The 20,146-nt window shown below is 47.3% G+C and overlaps 1 protein-coding gene across 2 annotated transcripts in view; it reads left to right on the top strand.

Moving 5' to 3' along the window:
* The first annotated feature begins 203 nt into the window (after nucleotides 1-203).
* The window catches only part of CLSTN2 (calsyntenin 2), a 725,154-nt gene continuing 705,211 nt past the window's right edge, over nucleotides 204-20,146 (top strand). The window contains exon 1 of one of the 2 annotated variants that reach the window (XM_027544855.1): nucleotides 204-989. In XM_027544855.1, the coding sequence (XP_027400656.1) occupies nucleotides 884-989 (106 nt within the window). In that variant the 5' untranslated portion in view covers nucleotides 204-883. The remainder of the gene's footprint in view (nucleotides 990-20,146) is intronic. The other variant, XM_027544864.1, reaches the window with a different exon arrangement.

Genomic DNA, 20,146 nt, shown 5'->3' with positions numbered 1-20,146 from the left:
GCGAAGTTTCTGTCCCACTGTAGCCTCGGCAGGCCCAGCGCCCCAAGTCTGCCTTCTGTGATCTGGTCCATCAGCCTCCAGGAGCCTTGGCTGTCCCTGCATCTCCAAGATGGTGCGGACTCCGGCCACTGCCCTTCCGGTCCGCGGTGATGCACACGGCCCCGCAACTCCGACCAGCGCTCGCAGCACTCGCGCTCTCCAACTCTAGCGTGGGCCGGGCGCCCTCCCCAGACCAGGCGGCATAGAACGTCCAGAGTTCCGGCCACGGGCAGGACTGGCAGCAACGCCCCCGCTTCTCTTGGAGCGGATGTCAGCTTCAAGGGCGTGGCGGGGCCCGGCGCCCTGAGTCCCCGCGGGCGACGCTCAGGCTCCCGGGAACCACTTCTGAGGGAGCCAGTCATCCCTTTAGGCAGTTATTTGCGAGCCGGAGCGAGAAGGGTGCACGGCCAGAGGGCTCCCCGCAGCCGCCCACCTGGCCCTCTGGGAGCCGAGTCCTGCCTGGAGCAGGAAAACTGGAGCTGGAGCGCCCCGAGAGCTCGAGGACGGCGGGCAAAGTTGGGGGCCGGGGCCGCGGAGCCGCGAGCTCACGGCCGCTGCCGGTGTCCGCGCCTCATGAATATGCAGGAGCCGCCTCCCCCCGTCCGTGACGTCACGGGCCGTCCCGGGGTGAGCGCCGGAGCCGCTCCAGGTCCGTGCCAGTGAGCGCGGCTGCTGCCGGCGGGCTAGCGGCGCGGCGGTGGACACCGGAGACCGAGCGCGGCGGCTCCCAAAGCGCACCCAGCGGCAGGGCGAGGCGGCCCGCGGCCCGGCGCGCACCGGGAGGGGAGAGTCGGTGCGGGGAATAGGCGGCGGCGGCAGCTCTGAGGCGGCGGCGGCGGCGAGGATGCTGACTGGAAGGCTGTGCTGGGTGCCGCTCCTGCTGGCGCTGGGCGTGGGGAGCGGCAGCGGCGGCGGGGAGAGCGGGCGGCGCCGCCTCCTCGCGGCTAAAGGTGGGTGCTGGGGAACTTTCTTCGTCTTCGAGGAGGGAAGCAGGGCGGGCTTGAGAGTGTAAGCAGCGGGCACCCGGGCTCACGCTGGATTTGCACACCCTTCCTTGCCGCAGTTTCCCGGCGCCCGTGCGCCCAGGTTGCCCGAAGTGAGCGCCCTGCGCCGTGGACTAGATAGATTTCACCTGCGGACGCCGACCCAAGCCCTGGGCGGGGCCTAGGGACCCTGGGGAAGGCGAGGTCTGGGGAGTCGGGATAAGTTTCGGGGCTGTCTGCCCCGGGATGGGGGCGTACTGTCTGAGTCGCGGGCTCTGGCCGGGAGACGACTCGAGCAGGGCGCTGGTGCGACGCGGAGAGGCAGTTGTCTGCTTCAGCCCAGAGGCAGTTGTTTGCTTCAGCCCAGAAAGAGGAATTGGCGGCGGCGCCTCTAATGAGAGAGCAGGGCTCGTCTCCCAGCTCGGGGATGGGGTGGAAACTTGTGGGCTCCAGAGAAGGCTCCCCTTGGCTGGCCTCAGGCTCCCCCGGGGCGGCTCTGGCTCCCCTGGGAATGCGCGCCCTCGGGGTCCAGGAGAAGTGCGGGATGTGATGTTCCCCACAGCCTCTGCGACTGTGCTTCGGCACCCGGGCGCAGAACCGGGTGACCTCCCTCCCGGCTATTCTGGTTCGCTTGTAGTTTTGACCTCTCGGCTCCTCGCGCCTCGGAGGAAGCAAGATCCGGGCGAACGCCTGGCGAGGTCGAGAGGCTGTAGGCTGGCGAACCGCGGAATTTGCTGCCTTGGAGTGCGGGGAGGAGCGCTGGGGTGGGGGAGACCAGAGGGTGAACTGAAAACGGAAGGTCACGTGCTTGCTGGACGGTGGTGGGCGAGGCAAGGGAGGAGCAGAGCGAGGGGTGGGCGGCGGTGGGCGCCGGAGAGGCAGTTCTGGGCTGGGGCGCCCAGCTTTATGCTAACTTGTTGATTCTCTGTGCTTTAACTGGGAGAGCGTGCGCTTGGTTTAATGGTTGTGGTCAAATTTGCCCGTTAACCAGCTCCGGGAGGATCGTGGTCAGTGACCATTGTCAGAGGAAGGAGTTTGCTCCAGAAGATAAAGAGACGCCCTATTAGAGGCAATTTGATTTGCAAGCTGGCTTTGCACTGTAGCTTCCACTTGGCTCAGGAGGGAATGTTTTCTGTGTTTAATTACCCTTGGAGGGTGGGGAGAGTATGAGGCACACAGTTCGACTCCTGAGAACCTCGGAAATGCCTCTCTCGCAACTTGAGAATGATACAATTGAGGATAGTAGAGTTTCTGTTCATCCTGTAACCTTTTAGTTTTTTGATGACATGGTTTTTGGTGACATGATTTTATAAGTAGGCATCCTATTTCTTTTCATCCCATCCCCCCACCCCCATCCTTGAGAAGTAGTTTCTTTTGGCGGAAGACAGCGGAAAACTGATGAAGATTTCTCAAACATGTGGCAAAGGTAAAGAAATGTGTAAAGAAGCCGCCCATCACCCCGAGAGACTGTTGTTTTTGTGAAAACGGAATTAATGAAGTTCCAAAGCTTTTACTCTCCTTCCCCAATATAAAAACTTTGTTAAACAGGCGAGTGATAGCTATTGAATTTTTTCTTCACTTTATAGTAGAGCAAATTGTGTATGTATGAGCAGATGTCTGCAAACAGGGGGGCTCACAGCAAGTGAAGAAAGAAGGGAAAACTTGTTTGAGAAGAAGACCTGGTATGCTAATGCGTTGCGGGGTTCCCAGGTTAGAATGGAAAACGGTACAGATAAGAGAGAAAGATTGAAAAGAAAAAAAAAAAAATCCAGGCTCTCAATGATTCACGCTTATATGAATAATTATGTGCATTTTAACCAACACTTTTCATCTTCCTCAGTTAGAACATATTCATTTCGTGCTGAAAACAAGCCATTTGTCTTTCTGGAGTAAAAAGCTGATTGGTCTGCTGAGTGCGAGTTGCTTTCTGAATCCCTCGTCTTCCTTCTTTCTCTTTCCTACCACTGGGGGGCTGCAAAGGGCGTTGTTAGCCGCATTTTTTTTTTTTTTAAAGACAAATGTGTAATACTTGATCAAAACAGAGACATTTACTATAACACTTCAGTTGGGAAGTACAGGGCTGACTTTCCTTATCACAATGTACATTCATTTTACGTTTCCAAATTTCAAATCATCTCTGAAGAATGTTTGAGACACTGAAGATTATGCTTTGTATATGATGCATCCTGCCACTGACTTTGCAGTTTAACACGTCCATGTTGTTATTATTCCCATATTACTAAAGAGCAGAAAAGTCAGGGAGGCATGTGAAGAAGATTGAATGAAAAATACCCTTCTTTTCCCATACAGTTCCGAATTCACGTGTAGAGGAAGATTGGGAGTGGAGTGTCCTGGCAGACTTGAATACACCCTCTGGACAACTGTCTGGAAGCACATCTTCCTGGTGTGGGCTCCTGTATGATGTTGTGTTTGAGGCACACAGCTGGTTTTGCCTTTGTGTTTCTTGCTTCTTGCCTGTAGCAAATCGAGCAGCTAAGCCCTGGGAACCGTTTTTGCAGGATCTCTGCAATTTCAGTGCAAACGTATCCCCGACTTCAGAAATAATACAGTGGCCAGAGAGCTATTATAACACCTTCCTTTTACTTTTCTGTGTCTTGGCTATTCAAAATAGGCAAATACTTCCAGGACGCCTTGAAGGAACCAGATCCTATGCAAAGCTGAGAGGGCATTGTGGACCCAAGGAGCCTCTGGGGCAGAGAAAGACATGTCTTATCCAGGGGAAAAAGAAATACAATAAACATCTTAAGATATGTGTCAAATTTGGTGATATGTCAGTGGTCTCAGGTCTCATGAGCCTGGTACGCAAACCCTTTTCAGTTCTCAAGATCCAGGCATTGATTGTTCAGAACAATACCTGAGTATGTGCTTTGCTTAGTTGCTCAGTTGTGTCTGACTCTGTGACCCCATGGACTGCAGCCCGCCAGGCTCCTCTGTCCATGGGGATTCTCAAAAAAATAGAAGGCTTATTTTTCATTCTCCAAGAATACTGGAGTGTGTTGCCATGCCCTCCTCCAGGGGATCTTCCTAACCCAGGGGTCTCCTGCATTTCAGGTGGATTCTTTACCATCTGAGTCACCAGGGAATCCTAAGAATTCTGGAGAGGGTAGCCTATCCCTTGTCCAGGTGATCTTGCCAACTCAGGAATCGAACCAGGGTCTGTAGCATTACAAGAAGATTCTTTACAAGCTGAGCTACCAGAGAAACCCATACTTGAGTATAGACCATCAGTAATAACTGATGTTGTGTCTGCCTATGTTTCCAGAACCTGGCTCAGTGCTTTGGAGGGTTCTTAGAAAATATAAGAAGACCACCCCCATTCCCATCTCACTACTGCCTTGCTTTGAGAGCTTTGATCTGGTTGAAGAGATGAGATTTTTATGTGAAAACTTTAAAAGAATAACAGCCGGCTGAGTTTGTACCAAGCATAGTACCATATGATGGGGATGCAGACAAGGGAGATGGGGGTGGGAAAGGGCTTGCAAGTGCAGCATTTGGTAGTAAGGAGGGGAGAGGACAGAGCGGAATTGTAGCAAGAGTTGTATAATTGTAGTAATTGCAGTTTGTGGAACCTCTCCTTAGAGTAACAGGCACTCTGCTAATCTCTTTACCTGGACTGTGTCTCATATTTACAAGCCATGCAGGGCTGATGTTGGTAGCCCACTTCACAGAGAAGAAACTAAGTCTGAAAGAGGGCAAATGACTTGCCAGGACTATCAGTGAAGGTTGTGACACTGGGGTGAGAATGAGAAGGCTCATTACACCCAGTGCCCCCCTGACTATTCATCAAGTGTTCTCCCCTTTGGGTTTAAAGGCAGATCTGGCAGCCATGAGGAAGCTGACTATATCTCTGAGATCCCTAGGAGCCCTATGGTCCTGCCAGCAGCAGGAGAGTCCAAGGCTGTTGTCTCGAGGGGCCTGTCAAGAGGTGAAGGGAGTGGGCCTTGTTCTTAATCACAGAAACCTGCTTTGAGCAGCCTCACCCTCCCTCTAACAGATTCAAAAACCATCCCTGTCTATTCAAAAGTGCACATGCAGAACCTCCTACAGGGGCGAAAGTGGTGTGGGATTTTTATGGTGAATTGTCCTGTATCATCTCTGGGAAAGTAGCATGTGACTTCTAGCGATGTGGCAGTAGTTTCCCCAACAACTGAAGCACAGTGACAAAACATCCCCAGCAGCACATCAGAGGGCATGTGCTGACCTGCACTCATCCCAGAGTACCTGTGGTTCTTGGGCCAGGATGGGCTCATTCCTGCCCTGGGCCCTTTGGACTATTCTTTGGGCTGTAAGGTCACCTTCCTCATCCTGATTCCTTCTGTGACTCAAGACATGGCCAGGGCTGGACATGGTCTCCCCTGGGAGCCTCCCCTGACTGGTCCCCCAGTCTGGTCCCCCAGGCTGCGGCTTTCCCTCCGGAGTACCTTGTGCTCCTAGGCTGGTCCATCACCACCCTGTAAGCCCCCGAGCTGGAATCACATCCTGATTCTCCCTGCATCTCCAAGGTTATCCTTCTGCCTGGCCTCTGGAGTATCAGCTGAACAATCAGCAGTGATTGGCTTAGTGAAGCCACCTGTTTGCAGTTGCAATGGTATTGTTTCACAGACATTTTGGATATTTTTGTTTTTCTCCTGTCCTCTAGGAAGGAAAATTTGGGCTTAGTAACCAGAGAAACCTGGGTTCTAATCCTGGACCTACCCCTTCCCAGTTAGATAATCTTGGGCAAATCAGTTAATCCCTTTGAACCTCAGTTTCTTTATCTATCAAATGGGGATACAAAGATCTGCCTTGCCGAGTAGTTGGCAGGATAGTGTTTAGAAATCACTTAGTGCAGTTCATGGCATGTAAACAAAATTAAATATATGGTGACTGTAATTTCTGATCATTTAAACACTGGGTTCTAGCATTTGAGATTCTCCCCTTCTGACTGACCTCTTGGCAGTTCAGTAGCTTTGTTCATACCTTCCCTCCATTCAAACTCTGTTTTCTCTGTCTCTCTCCATGTATGTGCACATAGTGATATATAAATACATGTACGCAGAGACATTTGACTTGAATTGTGAAAATACTACTCTATGAATGCCTTTGAGGCTGGGACCCATATCTCATCTCATTAATCTCTAAAGCCCTGGCACTTAATGCAGGGTGAGCTCTGAGGAAGGACTCGGCAATGTATGTTATCTAAACATCTATCAATGCTGGTGCTGAAGGTATGGGATTCTGGTCTCTGGTGTGATTTGGGTTGTTAAGAGAAGTCCCCTGACCAGTGAATATTTTCCTCCCAGCCTTGCTGTCCCAGGAAACAGAGAAGCATTCTTTTGTTTGTTTAAGATATTGACGATTTCTGTGATGACGCATGTTTATGTGGAAAGGGGTAACTGAAGCTGTGATAACCAAATGACAGTTTGAGACAGATTATTATTTTATAATTTATTATTTAGCCCACTACTAATTGGAGCCTGTGGAAATTGGAATGGTGGGTTTGTGGATAGATCATGAGAAGACTGAGCTGGGGGAAGCATGCTGAACTGAAGACACAGGCACTGAATAGGACAGACGTTTGCTATCTTAGTCAGCTGGAGCTCCTGTAAAAAAAAAAAAAAAATACAATAGATTGGGTGGCTTATAAACAACAGAAATTGATTTCTATGGTTCTGAAGGAAGGAAGTCCAAGATCAGGGTGCTGGCATGATTGGGTTCTGGTGAAAGTTCTTTTCTGGGTTGCAAACTGCCAACTTCTCATTGTGTCTGATGTGTGAAATGCAGAGAAAGGAAGCAAGTTTTCTCATGACTCTTATAAAGGCACTAATCCCATTCATGAGGGCCCCACCCTCAAGACCTCTTCTAATCCTAGTATGCTAGGATTTGGGTTTTAAGGAGAGGGTATCCCAAAGACCCTCTCTCCTAATGTCATCACATTGAGGGGAAGGGTTTCAACAGGTGAATTTTGGGAGAACACTGACATTCATCCATACCATTCCATCAGGGAGCAATAGGCAGAAGGCAGAAGAGGGCAGTGATCAGAGGAGAATGCCTGAGAGAGTGAGACCAACCCAAACATGAACTGGGGCCCATTTTTAGCCATATCAGCCAATAGCTAGCCATTTCTCAGTCTCCTGTTATTCTGTGAGGGGAACAAAAAGATAAAGCAAGTTTCAGGTGTCAGAGAGCTCACACTCTGTCTAGGGCAAACATCACACATGACGCAAACTGTTGAAGAACTCTATAGCTTCTGGGGAGAGGTCAGACTGTGCGTGAAAGACCTTGAAAAAGTCTTTCAGGAAAGACAGAAATTGGCAAGGATAGGAGAAACTAGGAAAGATAAGAGGTCTTAATGGGTGAGTAGGCATTTGTAAGAAGATGGGGTTGGGGGGTAGGACATGTAGATGCAAAGAAAGAATGCCCATGTTGGTGCATGGGCAGGAGTGAGGAGGGAGCCCAGCCATGGAAAAATATATTTCTGCACAGAGATTACAGAGCTAATAAAGGAATGCGTGTTTATTGAATGCATACCCTGTGCCAAGCACTATTTTAAGCACTTTGCATGTGACAGTTGGTTTGATCTTAACCCCAGTTGGATTGATCCACTGATTATGTAGTTCGAATTACTATCCTGTATTTACAGAGGAGAAAACTGAGACTCAGAGAAGGGAAGTAACTTGCCCAAGGTCCCGCAGCTTAGTGTCGTGGGGCTGAGATGTAAACCCAGAACAGTGTGGCAGACACGGACTTCCCATGTCATGTGAGCATACCTAGCAGTGTGATGTGTCTTCAGTCTGAGGGAAGCTCTGAGTGGAGCCAGAGAGGCTCTGCTGCCCTGGAAGGCATCTCCTCACAGTCCAAGGGCATTTGGGTTTCACTACAAAATTGCTGAAAGAATTGTTTTTCTGGAAGGCTCACTCTCTGATTGACTTCCCCATCAAGAGTGAACATAGCCTCTCTGTCCTCACCCGGGGAGCTGGAGGCCTTCCTCCATCCTCCTCACCCACCCCCATCATGCTTGGCCTCAAGCAGAGAAGGCAGCTGTCTGCATTGCGTGGTCCATTGGCCGGGTCTCTTGGGCCAGGAAGGCCTCCCAGCAGTCGTTCATTTGGGTTAATCATGGCCCTCCTCTGACTCCTTTTTTTTTTTTAAATAGCCAGGGTCAAAGAAAGCTACCACAGACATTTTCAAGTGTATTAGTTATACTTGAAGCCTGGACTCGGTAGAATGAGGAGGTGAGTGTGGCAAGGGTGGGAGAGATAGTGTAGATGGAGTAGCAGGTAACCTGACTGCTCCTAAAGCCACCCTTCCTTCTGCTGTCATGGCTGGATTTTACACATATCAGTTGTCTTTTTCACAAGTACTCATTTTACACACTGGTAAATGAACATCATAGAATATGTTCATCCCAGCCCTCTAGGTCATCATAGAGCACTGAGCTGAGCTCCCTGTACTATATATAGAGCGGCTTCCCACTAGCTGTTTTACACATGGTACTGAAAACACTCTGTTCTACAGATGAATCAGGAGAACTTTAAGCACACCAAGATGTGTGAGGGAATCAGGTGTGGCAGATGCTGTTGGAATTCTCACTGAGAAAGCCTGTGAACACTACTCTCATTGCTTCTAAAAATGCTTAATTGGCTGAAATTTAATTTAAGTTTTGCTGTTTAAAAAAAAAAAAAGCCCACAACACATCATTTTTGGTGACTTCTGCCACTTTGCATTTCCATACTGCCTGTTGTATTATAGAGTTAAACAAATCTGCAGTCTTCCAAGTAAGTGCGACAAGGAAATCATCGTGGAGAAGGTAGGAAAGGCATTTTTTCCCAGTCTCCTGACTTCGATTCACTGGTCAGTGTGAGGGTCAGGACACATCACGCAGCCCCTCTGATATCTGCTTCTTCCTGTGCCAAAAGGACACCATGGCATCTCCCTCCTCTGCTCAAGAAAGTTCTGAGTATCCATTTGCTAAGGGCTCTGAATGCCCTTTGGAAGGATAAAGTGTTTAAGCAAATAAGGTGATCAGATTTAAGAAATTGCCTGTGAGACTTCAGGGCTCAAACTCCCCTCAAACAAAGCCCTACATCTTTCTGCCTTTATACTGTCTTATCAGTTCAATTAATGATATTTTCAGAAGTCTGCATTTAGCGTTAAGGCTCTTGTTCTTTTGTGTTTAGTCTGCATATGGTGCACAGTGGGTGGTCACCATGGTTATGCAGCAGTTGCAGGCCCATAAATTTTCAGGGTAGAACCAGTCAAAACTGTTAATATGATGTCAAGTTGATGTGTCGTTTTCCAATTTGCATGGATAACTGCATTGCAGCAAATTAATTAAAACAGATAAATGTTAATCTAATGCATGTCTCCTTGTAATTAATGAAATATAACCATTATAGGGGTATATGATTTACTATTTTAATTTATAAAATGCTGAATTCTCCTATAAAGTTAGATACAGTAAGAGAAGAAGCTGACCCATATAAAGCATTAGGAAAAATAATCACATTTCTATAAATTAATCACTCTCTAAAAGGATATAGTTCATTAACACCATGAACTGAAAGTGTTAGATGTAAATTAGATTAACCTTTTTAGTGACACTTCCATTTATATTGCGTATTCTCTTCAAACCTCGAGCACTTTACATACATTAATTCAATTAACCCTCCCCAGACCCTTGTTAAGTAAGTATGTATATCAAAGTTGGAAAGGAGGAGAAATGAAACCCTTCAAAAATATTGGAGTTCTGGCCTTAAAGTGCATTATTTGCGATTTCCTCTGCATCAGTACAGTTGGCGCTAGACTTGTATAGCTTGAGAACATGGCTAGGTATTCACACTCTCTTGGGCTGTCAGGAAACACTTAGCATGTCAATCCACACCTGAAGCCAGAGAAGCTTCTGCCTGATGCTCAGGCTAGGTGCTCTGAGGAAGCTTCTGCCTATTTCACAGAAGGCAGCCCAGCTTTGGGTGTGGACAGGGCAGCCTCAAGTGGGTGTGGGTAATGGAAAGTTAGTGACCCATTGGGGCATCAAGGGTCATCTTGCCCTTGGGCCCTTGCAGCTCCTCCTTTTCAGTCTGCCTTTGACCGTCTGATTGCTGAGGACAGGCTGGTGAACAAAACCTTGGGAGGCGATCAGGAAAAGAAAGAAGGAGGGTCAGGTGGATGGGAACGGACCCAGACTCTTCATCTGGGATCTCTATTCAGACCTGTCAGGTTGGGGGCCAAGATCGCTGTCCTTTTACCTGCCGGGGTGGAGAGTGAGAGTGTGAGAGAAGAGGAGTCCCTAGTCATCCAGTTACAAGCCTGCTTTTCAAGGAAAGTTTGTTGAGTGAGGACTGGGGTCTCTGGAGTAGCTTGTCACCTGCTCTGTCCCTCTCTCATGGGACCATGGAGATTGCACAAAGGCTAGAGGGAGCAGGGCGTAGTATAAACACTTTGGAAGAATGAGGGGAGGGACTTCCCTGGTGGTCTAGTGGTGAAGACTTCACCTTCCAATGCAGGGGGTTCAGTTTGATCCCTGGCTGGGGAGCTAAGAGCCTATAGGCCTTGCCGCCAAAAAACCGAAACACAAAACAGAAGCAATGTTGTAACAAATTCAATAAAGACTTTAAAAATGATCCACGTCAAAAAAAAAAAAAAAAAAGGAATTGTGGAGGAGACTCTGTATGCATTTCCTTAACTTGATTGACTGTGTGTTTGGATGTGTTTGGTGGTTTGTGGTTCTGAATGTTTGTTTTCCCAACTCTTTTCTGCTTCTGAGTTCTCCAACCTGCAAATGCTCTCCTAGGGACAGATTTTCACTCTGTTCCACAAACCCTTTGAAAGGCAGTGTGTTTCAGATAACCACAGCCTGCCCTGGAGCTAGTGGTTCCAGACCTACCAAGGATAATGTTAATTGGAAGGAACGTATCACTAATGGTTAGATGTCACACAGAATGTGGGAGAGCAGTGTTGGAGTGTGCGACTGCTTCTCCGTGTTTCTGGAGCTAACATACTCTGGTCCTCACGCAAGGACAGAACCCACTCAGTCCTAGAATCTCAGTTCATGGTGCTCTGCCAGCACTTCTTGGCACACTTATCTGCTGCAAAATGCTTGAAATTCTCTCCTCCATACCCTGTATGGGAGGGATTAAGAATCAGGACTCTCAGCCAAGAGCTAAAAGACAAGCCATCACTCAGGAAATTCACAGAAATGTTAGGCAATGAGAGAAGATATTGAGTTTACAGTTTATTGTATTAAGTTTCTTTCTTTCACTCCTTCCTACTTTCCTTTCTTCCTTCCTTCATCTTCATTTCTTCCTTTCTTGTGTATTTTTGTTTGTTTGTGGGAGCGTATGTTATCATTTGGAACAGGGAAGGAGGCTGATCAGAGATTTAAGAGTTAAAAAGAATTTTACATTCACGACCTAGATTTTACTTTCTTTTTATTGGCTATTTTTTTTCCCAAAAGCAAACCAATGATTTTGGCTTTATTGCACCATCATCAGAATTATCAAGATGGTTGTTTCTTGTGTATTAATTTAAAAATGACATTTAAGTCTTTTTAGTGGTCTATTCCTCTGGGACTGAACTGAACTGAACTGAACTGATTCCTCTTTTGACTAGAGATCATGAATAAAATATTTTCTTCTTGAAGAGCCCCCTGCCTCCCCTCTCTACCCATCTGCTAGTACTTAAATTCCAGCCCTCTTTCGTGGAGGAATTCAAGTCAGACACTAGCCAAGCATCTTTGCTTGAAGATGTTTTTCTGGAGTTTTGCTTTCAGATGTATCCCACCTCTTGTCTCAGAGCCTATGAGGGAGAAGGGGAGGGCTGATGGAATTGTTGGGTCGCCTTTAGCATACTTCTCATCCACCGTTTTCCCTCCTGAGATATCTCTTCCTGCTCCCGGTTTCCACCAGGATCTCTCTCTTCAAGACCTTGGAGGACTAAGAACTGCTTTTGGAGGTAAGGTTTGGCTGCTCCCTGGAAGCCACTGCTTAAAATACCACCAATATTAATGAGAATCATCTTCCTCCTAATCTTACAGTCTGTTTTCTCAGTCCCATGGGAAATGTTAATAGAAGTATCTTTAGAAGACTTGGCTACTTCTGTGGATCAGAACCATCTAATCTTACTAAAGACACAGGGCTCACCATGCAGTCACAGCTTCAAAACAAGTCACCTGTTCATACTCCCAACCATATGGGCCCTGATAGAGGGAATTTGGAGGTGCCACTACCCCTATCTCAAGTCTCCTAGACCTGATGCCCTAAAGCTCTATTTACATCATCTTATCAGAGAGGAAACACTCTGACTTTCCTGTAAGCTAAGGTAATGGGACATGATGTATGATCTCACTTGGTGATGTGTGCATTTAGAAAGAGGGAACACAGCTCCACCCCTAGGGTTAAGCATTTGCACACTGGTGGCATTTGGGGCAGCATGGTAGGCTGCCTGGAGGCTCTGGGGGACATGTGAGACAGATGGGTCTCTGTCATGGCACTCAAACTGTATTAGAGCGATTTAGCTCCTGTGCTCAAATTGTGGAAGCCCTCCAGGGATGAGTCTATTTGACCCACCTTATGTCATCCAAAAGCTGGCAGTAGCGGCTACAGATCCTTAAAAATCTGGGCTCCTGCCCATGCTGACTGCCAGCTCTACTGGGTCTTGTTGGCTTTTCGCTCTTAGGTCCTGGCATGGAGACACCATGGGGCTTAGTGTGTGTGGTTTCCATGGCTGTGGGTGAAAACGGGCACTTGAACATCCTTTCTCCCCTTCAGAACTAAGGCAACCTTGATTTCTGGGAAATTCAAGCCCTGCTAATCCCCAGCCAACCCACCTGAACACTTAAGTAGGTACCCCAAGAGGCAAGGGAGGAAGTCAATGTCCATTGAAATGCAAGAGCCTCAGGTGTGCAGATGGGGTGCTCAGACTCAACCACAGAAGCACTGCCTGAATATGGTCATCCAGCCCAGTGTCTCCCCTCCATTAGCTGCAAGGACTCAACCTAGTTCTCTAGCTTGATTGCATCTGCTGAAAGGCAGGGCAGGGTATCCCCTGAGCAGCGGCCAGCACACCTCACTCAGCAGTCTGTGGCACCCTAATCCTTCTCCATCTGTTGTTCTCCATGTGTTCTTCAGTGCCCTGGACTGTTTTTTTTCCCTCTGGTCCTTGCTTCTTGTGACAGGCACCATCTATACCCCTGACTCTTTCTACTGCAGCCAGCTCAGGACGGAGGGTGAGGCTGGGGGGTGGTGGGGAGGCAGGGCGTCACTGCTCAGAGAGCACTTGGTAATTTGGATTCTCCTGGCCTGACTGTACTTCTCTATCCCTCCAGCTCATGGACTGATTCCTCTTTAATCCAATTTTATGCAGCCCTTGTCACACCTAGTTCATCACCTCCGGGTCAGAATTCCTCTGTGTCACTTCATCAATTTCAGAATAATGTCTATTCCTTGTGTGCACTCAGATGTTCAGTCATCTCTGACTCGGTGCGACCCCATGGACATGGCTCCTCTGTCCATGAGATTCTCCAGGCAAGAATACTGGACTGGGTAGCCATTTTTTTTCCTCCAGGGGAATCTTTCCTACCCAGGGACTGAGTTTGTGTCTCTTGTGTCTCCTGCATTGGCAGACAGATTCTTTACCACTAGTGCCACTTGCAAAGCCCTACTTTGCTTGGCTTATCCCAGAAGGCCTTTCTTTAGTGGGTGCCCACCTGTTCTTGGACTAGAAGGTGTGCTTATGTGCACAGGGCCCAGCTCCTAGCAGAGTGCCTAAGCAAGCGGATGAGTGAATCTTCTCCTCATGCTTCAGCCTGACCCAAGGAAGGAACTCAGTTCCCTGCCTCCTGGGCCTTCTTGTGCCTCTGAGAGTGCACACACCCTACTCTATCTGCTTCTGCCTTGCCTGGCAGCCTGGTGCCTCCTCTAGGATGCATCCCTGGGCTGTCCCGGAGGGTATTCTTACCACTCCCGACCGCCGCCTCCATTGCATAGCTCCCATATGTACTTTCATTGTGGCACTTAGCAGCTTGCCTACCTGCTTGCTCCTAAACTGCCTGATCCTTGAAGTCAGGGTCTGTGGCATGCTCATCCTGTGTCTGCAGAGGTTTAGGGTCTAGCACAGGTCAGTTTTCATTCCAATCCCAAAGAAAGATAATACCAAAGAATGTTCAAACTACCACACAGTTGCACTCATCTCACATGCTAGTAAAGTAATGCTCAAAATTCTCCAAGCCAGGCTTCAGCAAAATGTGAGCTGTGAGCTTCCAGATGTTCAAGCTAGTTTTATAAATGGCAGAGGAACCAGAGATCAAATTGCCAACATCCAGTGGATCATCGAAAAAGCAAGAGAGATCCAGGAAAACATCTATTTCTGCTTTATTGACTATGCCAAAGCCTTTGACTGTGTGGATCACAATAAACTGTGGGAAATTCTGAAAGAGATGGGAATACCAGACCACCTGACCTGCCTCTTGAGAAATCTGTATGCAGGTCAGGAAGCAACAGTTAGAACTGGACATGGAACAACAGACTGGTTCCAAATAGGAAAAGGAGTACGTCAAGGCTGTATATTGTCACCCTGCTTATTTAACTTCTATGCAGAGTACATCATGAGAAACGCTGGGCTGGAGGAAACACAAGCTGAAATCAAGATTGCCGTGAGAAATACCAATAACCTCAAATATGCAGATGACACCACCCTTATGGCAGAAAGTGAAGAAGAACTAAAGAGCCTCTTGATGAAAGTGAAAGTGGAGAGTGAAAAAGTTGGTTTAAAGCTCAACATTCAGAAAACGAAGATCATGGCATCCAGTCCCATCACTTCATGGCAAATAGATGGGGAAACAGGGGAAACAGTGGCAGACTTTATTTTTCTGGGCTCCAAAATCACTGCAGATGGTGATTGCAGCCATGAAATTAAAAGACGCTTACTCCGTGAAAGGAAAGTTATGACCAACCTAGACAGCATATTAAAAAGCAGAGACATTACTTTGCCAACAAAGGTCCATCTAGTCAAGGCTATGGTTTTTCCAGTGGTCATATATAGCTGTGAGAGTTGGACTATAAAGAAAGCTGAGCACCAAAGAATTGATGCTTTTGAACTGTGGTGTTGGAGAAGACTCTTGAGAGTCCCTTGGACTGCAAGGAGATCCAGCCAGTCCATGCTACAGGAGATCAGTCCTGGGTGTTCATTGGAGGGCCTGATGTTGAAGCTGAAACTCCAGTACTTTGGCTACCTCATGCGAAGAGTTGACTCATTTGAAAAGACCCTGATGCTGGGAAAGATTGAGGGCAGGAGGAGAAGGGTACAGCAGAGGATGAGATGGTTGATGGCATAACTGACACAATGGACATAGGTTTGAGTGGACTCCGGGAATTGGTGATGGACAGGGAGGCCTGGCGCGCTGCGGTTCATGGGCTTGCAAAGAGTCGGACATGACTGAGTGACTGAAGTGACTGACAGGTAGGTGTGTGGGTGATGGCTGGAGTTCCCTAGAACCCAGCTCATTGCTTTGTGGGGATACAGGACTGGGGTGGAGTTTCCCTTGACTCATTTTTCTTCTTTATCCCTGGGCCCCCAGGCCCATCTTTCCAGTGCAAGCCCACCTGAGTAGGGTTGATGGAGTATGAGGATTTGGTTAGCAAGTCAGTACAGTCTAGGTACTGCTGTCATTGGCATGAACTTGTGCATTCCGGGATGAGGAGCTGGAGCCAGGCTGGGGCAGATGACATTTTGGGGATGAGACAGGTTTGGGATTGGGAAGCTAGATGGCTCAGGGCCTCGAACCTCTGAGGCTGATGATTCAGGATGCCATTTCCAGAGTGTGTATCCTTCTGGGATAATTAAATTAACTTTCCTATCAATGAAAAGGCTTAGTCATGAGGCTCACTCTTTAATCTGTAGCACTGAATGCAGCCTATTTGGGAGAACATCTTCTGTCCTTGCATTGATGAGAATTAAGTTGTAACCATCAGCTGTGTGTGTGCATGCTAAGTCACTTCAGTCATGTCCCAACTCTTTGGGACCTTATGGACAGCAGCCTGCCGGGCTCCTCTGTCCATGGGATTCTCCAGGCAAGAATACTAGAGTGGGATGCCAAACCTTTCTCCAGGGGATCTTCTCCACCCAGGGATTGAACCCGAGTCTCCTGTGGCTCCTGCAGTGCAAACAGATTCTTTACCACTGAGCCACCAGGATGGTACCACTGGATGCCCAGCCATCAGCTACTGCAGGTCTGATGCTCTGCCCAGTGCACTCTCCTGTGTTTCTCAGTGGATCCTCCTCGATCCTGTCAGTATCCTCTTAAGCCCTAGAATGTAGAAGTCCTACATGTATAAAGCATGCCTCCTTTTCCAAAACAAGTAATTAAAAGTGATTTACAGTTGATGATATCAGATGCATATGTATTGAGAGGCAAGAATGAGTTTTTAGTTGGAAAAGCTTTGTCATCAATGAGAGTGAGATGGCTCCATGTGATAAGGCCCTTGGAGTTCTGCCCCTAACAGGGAAGTGGGCAAGCAGGAAGAGATGCTGACTTCTGGCTGGGCTGAGATTCCCAGGATGCACACATAGTTCACCAAAAATGAGCAAGTGGGAATCTGTTAAAGTCAAAACATTTACTCTGGTTCTAAGGATATGCTGGTTCAGTTCTGAGCATTAAGGCTTTGATACTCTGCACAGGGAAACACCCAGATCCAGTGCTTCTGAGGCTGGTGTTGGGAGGGGAAGCTCCTGAGGTTCTTCCTGGCGATGTGGACTGTGCAGGGGGAGGGTGGGGTGTGCAGGAGGCTAATAGCCCTGCCTCTGACCCTGAAACCCCCTTTCTCCTTGTGTGCTCTGTCACTCAGTCAGGTCTGACTCTGCGAGCACCCCCTTCCCCGCCCCCTGATAGGCTCCTCTGACTGTAAGATTCCCTAGGCAAGAATACTGGACCATGTTGCCATTTCCTTCTCCAGGGGATCTTCCTGACCCAAGAATCCAACCTGTGTCTCCTGCATTGACAGGAGGATTCCTTACCAACTGTTCCACCTGGGAAGCCCCAAGTTTTTCTGTCATTTATGCTGCTGGGGCAGGGACCTGGACAGGACAGAGCTGCCCCCTTCCCATGACTCTGGCTCAAGGGAAAACAACATTACCCTCGAGCTTGGACCCAACTGAGTTCGACTAAAGGGTCAGGGCACGTAACAGGGAAATAAGCAGAAAGGAACATGATTCTAGACCACTGGTTTGCATTGCTTCAGAACCAATGGCTCCTTTTTACAACACATATTTTGTAGTTCTCCCATTATTATCCTGAAGTGAAATCTGCTGATATCATTGCTTGCTTGTATACATAATCTAACAAATCAGTGTAATGCCTTAACTGAAATATAAAGAAACTAAAAGGAAAATAATGTATTATAAAATAACATATAATGCTTGCACCCAGCTTGTGCTAGAGGAGATAGTGAATTAGATGCTTGCTGTGAATTCCACAGTTACAAATGCAGATGGATCCAGGTGTGTTGTATCTGCAAGTCAGATACCATGGTCAGTGTTGGGGGAATGCGCTGTTAAGAAATGGTGACATTCTTCTGGTGAAGTTCTGAACAAGACAGTGTGCTGCTGCTGCTAAGTTGCTTCAGTCGTGTCCGACCCTGTGCGACCCCATAGATGGCAGCCCACCAGGCTCCCCTGTCCCTGGGATTCTCCAGGCAAGAACACTGGAGTGGGTTGCCATTTCCTTCTCCAATGCATGAAAGGGAAAAGTGAAAGTGAAGTCGCTCAGTCGTGTCCGACTCTCAGCGACCCCATGGACTGCAGCCTACCAGGCTCCTCCGTCCATGGGATTTTCCAGGCAAGAGTACTGGAGTGGGGTGCCATTGCCTTCTTCAACAAGACAGTATACTCTGGTCTTAATTCATAGGATGGTTATATTCCTGAGAAACTTAGAGTTTATTAAAGCTACACAAAGAATATTTAGCTGACTCATTCTAGTGCCATTTAGTATAAAGAAGAGAACAGTGGAGCTCTAAATGGCATGCTGGGGGATGTTCAGGCCAAGAGGTGCCTGGAAGATACACACCCGCCCCCCCTCCCCAACACACACACACACACACACACACACACACACACACAGGCTTGTAAGTTTCTGCTTCTAAGCTGGATTCCATATATGCTTGCAGGTGAAATTACCTTCAAGCATAGACAACTTCTGGAACTGTAGTCTTTTTGGGGACCTTTTGGGACCTAGGGGAAAATGTTACCAACTGGTAGACAACTGAAAGAGGTTGTCCCGTTTCACAGGAAGACTTTCTGAAGCATAAGGTCTTTCCAGGGGGCATGTTGAAAGACCACATCAAACGTGTGCTGGAGCATCATTTAAGGGGATAGACTAGTGGCAAAGAGGACCGCTTCTTTGCCTAAGACGGAGACAGACTGGGAGCAGGTGACATGTTGGGGGTGATGCAGGTTGAATATGAGATGGTTTAGGGCCGTGGACCTCTGAGGCTGATGATTCTGGGGGCCGTTTCCAGAATGTACATCTTTCCGGGATAATTAATGTAAATTAACTTTCCCATCAGTGAGAAAGCTTAGTCATGGGCTCCCTCTGGTATCCATAGCACTGAATACCAGCTATTTGGGAGAACGTATTTTGCTTTAAGTACGAAGACATGTCTTTTTCTTTTTCTTCTCCTGCTTCTCTTTCTCACAAGCAGAAGAGTAGGGAAAAGGAGGAGGACAGGGGAGCAGACCACACTGGGCCCCTTCTTCAGGAGACTAGAATGACTTGCCTTTTCATGGGGAGCAGAAGGTCTGTGGATCAGATAGGAGATTGGAGTTTCAAAATGCACTGGACTAAATCTTATTAATTGAATGAAAAGCTATAGAACTGGGCTGGAGTCTCTTTAAGGCAGTTGCAATCCAGTGGGAGGGAGGAGCTTGACAGTACTATTGGGGGCAAAAATAACAGTGTTTCATGTTCATATCCAGATGGATTGAATGCTAACAAACTGCCTAGAGTATTTATTATGGTCAGTGCTGATATTTCAGAGGTAAAACGCTATCCTCTTGGGTGGAAAATTCTTCCTTAGTGTTTTCATTGATAATTTAGAGGGAATAGAGTTTTTATTTTGTTTTTAATCCCTAGGTGTCTGTTTATTTTTTCTTCCTTTCTTCACGTAAGCTTGAAGGTGCTCCTAAGAGAGAAGCTGAATTGCCAAAGAGAGTTTCAGTAACTTTGAGATGAAAGTGAATTTTAGTATTTTGTTTTAATGGGAAATGGTATATCCCCATAATAAGTAGTTCAGTGACATTTGGTAGTTCTGTAATATTTGACTTGGAGTTGAGTTTATAAAAATTTCAGCCCAACAGTAACTTCAGGGCACTAAGGGCTGTATGTCTTCCTGAAATGAGAAGATCTGGTTGACATTCTGATTCTAAAATCAATATCATCTCTTATGAGTCACCATATTTTCAATCATAATGGACCTTGGGCCTTGCATTTAAAAACCTTTTCCCTGCAAGCTCCCAGCATTGACTCAGCTGGGAAGGGAGAGTTCTCACGCTCACTCTTCCAACTTAACTTACTAAAATGCTCCCTTCTCCAAGGCTCCTTGATTTTTTTCTCTCCACATTGGCTCCTTGGAGATTCTTTTAGAAAGTGGAGTCTTTTTTAACTTCATGGAGAATTTACATCCCAAGTCACCTGAAATGGTTGAACTTGGAAAAAGTAAAATGGCAGGAAGAGCCTGAGGTTGAATGAAATTGCTCTGACAGCCAGACAAAAGTATTTCTAACAAAATTTGGCGAGTAAAAGAGATGTCTAGGGCATGGTGTTCTGGTATCTCTTGGGCATTTCTGGATAATTCAGACCATCTCTACATTTGTTTCTCATTTCAGCATTAGCTCAATCTTGAAGGAAAACAATGCTCTAAATAGATTATATCAAGAATCCGATATATCACTTGTAGGCAGCAATTCAGGTCAGGGGTTGCACTCAGGTAGTTCTAGGATGCAGTGGTTTTGTGGAGTATTGTGGGGTTTTGCTTTTAATTTTTTAATTAAAAAAATAAATTTATTTTTATAACTTTGTTGTTTAGTTGCTAAGTCATGTCTGACTCTCTGTGACCCTATACTATAGACTGTAG

This window comes from Bos indicus x Bos taurus, chromosome 1 (assembly GCF_003369695.1).
Source record: "Bos indicus x Bos taurus breed Angus x Brahman F1 hybrid chromosome 1, Bos_hybrid_MaternalHap_v2.0, whole genome shotgun sequence".
In the NCBI taxonomy this organism is placed as follows: Eukaryota; Metazoa; Chordata; class Mammalia; order Artiodactyla; family Bovidae; genus Bos; species Bos indicus x Bos taurus.
The sequence above is the reverse complement of the archived record's forward strand: the minus strand, read 5'-3'. Positions and strand labels throughout refer to the sequence as shown.